The sequence below is a fragment of the Camelina sativa genome, chromosome 3, assembly GCF_000633955.1.
Source record: "Camelina sativa cultivar DH55 chromosome 3, Cs, whole genome shotgun sequence".
Lineage (NCBI taxonomy): Eukaryota > Viridiplantae > Streptophyta > Magnoliopsida > Brassicales > Brassicaceae > Camelina > Camelina sativa.
In genome coordinates, this window is record NC_025687.1 from 7471889 (window position 1) to 7473568 (window position 1680).

Genomic DNA, 1680 nt, shown 5'->3' on the forward strand with positions numbered 1-1680 from the left:
TTGAAGTACGACGATGGAGTTATTGAAGTTTTTGAGGTTGATTCAGTGACAATTTTTCAAGACATATTGCTAAAAATGCTTGGAAAAAGAGTCAACAATCTTGGGAGAATGTGGTACAAGCTACCATTTGAAGAACTTTCTGATAGGCAGCCTCTGTGGGAGAATGTTGATAGCAATAAGAATAAACTGGTTTCAAAAGGACGTTGGATGGGAGAGGTGGACATCTTCTTTGAAAAGGCAGAAGAAGAACCGCTTGAAGCTGCTGGAGAAAAAGAAAAGGATGTTGCTGAGAAAGCCATAGTAGATGATAGTGGGGATGATAGTGGGGATGGTAAATCAGATGCAGGTTTATCCAAACTTGAAGAGTCATATAATGAATATGAGATTGTTGACAATGATGTTGGTATTGCAGAGGAGGACATTCAAGTTTTCAACAATGATAACTATGAAGAACAAATTCCGGATGATGATGAAGTATATCCTGCAACGGATGATGAATCTGGCGATGAAGAAGAACAAACAGAGAGATTGGTTAAGAAAGGCTTACCTGATGGAGTCTTTAGTTTGAGGCAGTTATTCAATAGTGGGAGTGAGTTTAAGAAGAACATCATCCGATATATATTGAAGACGAGACGCAATGTGGTGTATGCTAGGTGGGAGAAGGATAAGCTTGAAACTGTTTGTAAAGCAAAAGGTTGTACTTGGAGCATATATTGTGCTATAGAGAATCCGGAAATTGGAGGAGCTTTGGTTGCCATGGAGCATCAAGATCAAGATGATGCTGAAGTGCAAGATGTGTCATCAACAGCACCATAAGGAAGTCAAGATGATGTTGGTTGTTGTTGTGTTCGGGTTCTTTTTGGATGTTGTGTTTGGGTTTTTTTTGGATATTAACACACTTTGATTTGGGTTTTAGTATGTTTGTTTAAAGGAAACCCTTATTCGGCGAAGCTTGTTTTTGGTACTTTGTTGTATACAGTTTAATCCTTGTACCATACTTTGATTGTTGTATTTCATCCTTGTGCCATCCAAACAAAAAGTTCTTTAAACCATCCGACTTTTGGTTCAATATGTTAAACGGACCAAATCCTACAAATCAACATCAATAACAACTACTTGACAAATCCAAGTACAATGAAATACATTACATAGTAATTAACTTAACCCAGTACGATGACTCCAATTGCACAAACAAGCAAACCTGTCAAACCCGTGATAACGAGGCGTTGACGAGACACAATTGCTTCCATATAATCAATCTTCTTCTTCTGCAACTGATTTCTCTCTAAATCCCCCTTCAGCTCCATGATTGTCGTTGATAGTTGACTGATTATCTTATTCTTCTCATTAATTTCTGCTTGAGCTTCAACCAATTCTCTTCTCGGCAAACCTTTCACTTCTTCTTCATCAACCCAACTAAAGTACTTACAGTGACCATTACCACCTTCCTACACAAACATCAAACAATTACTTAATCAACAAAGCTACTCACCTCAACATATATCGAAATTCAAGTGATACATACCTTGTACAGCTCACACCCGAGGAACCTTCGATTTGGATTTCTTGCCGTTTTCGAGATGAACATCTTCGCCGGCAATCCACAATCACAAACTTGCCCGACTCCAGACTTGCTCCTCATGCTACTAGACGATTCCGATGTTAATTCCATCTTCACTC

The 1680-nt window shown here is 38.6% G+C and overlaps 1 protein-coding gene across 1 annotated transcript; it reads right to left on the bottom strand.

Moving 5' to 3' along the window:
• On the bottom strand, positions 1161 to 1672 carry LOC104778740. Its single transcript, XM_010503180.1, has 2 exons — positions 1526 to 1672; positions 1161 to 1448 (listed from the first exon to the last, which is right to left on the bottom strand). The coding sequence occupies exons 1-2, from the start codon at positions 1670 to 1672 to the stop codon at positions 1161 to 1163; spliced, it is 435 nt and encodes a 144-aa protein (XP_010501482.1).

Bases quoted from the DNA above. Each gene is read 5' to 3' on its own strand.
- LOC104778740 (XM_010503180.1), bottom strand. From the start codon at position 1,672: ATGGAATTAACATCGGAATCGTCTAGTAGCATGAGGAGCAAGTCTGGA. The intron at 1,449-1,525 runs GTATGTATCACT...ATGTTTGTGTAG, and splicing joins TCGGGTGTGAGCTGTACAAG to GAAGGTGGTAATGGTCACTG.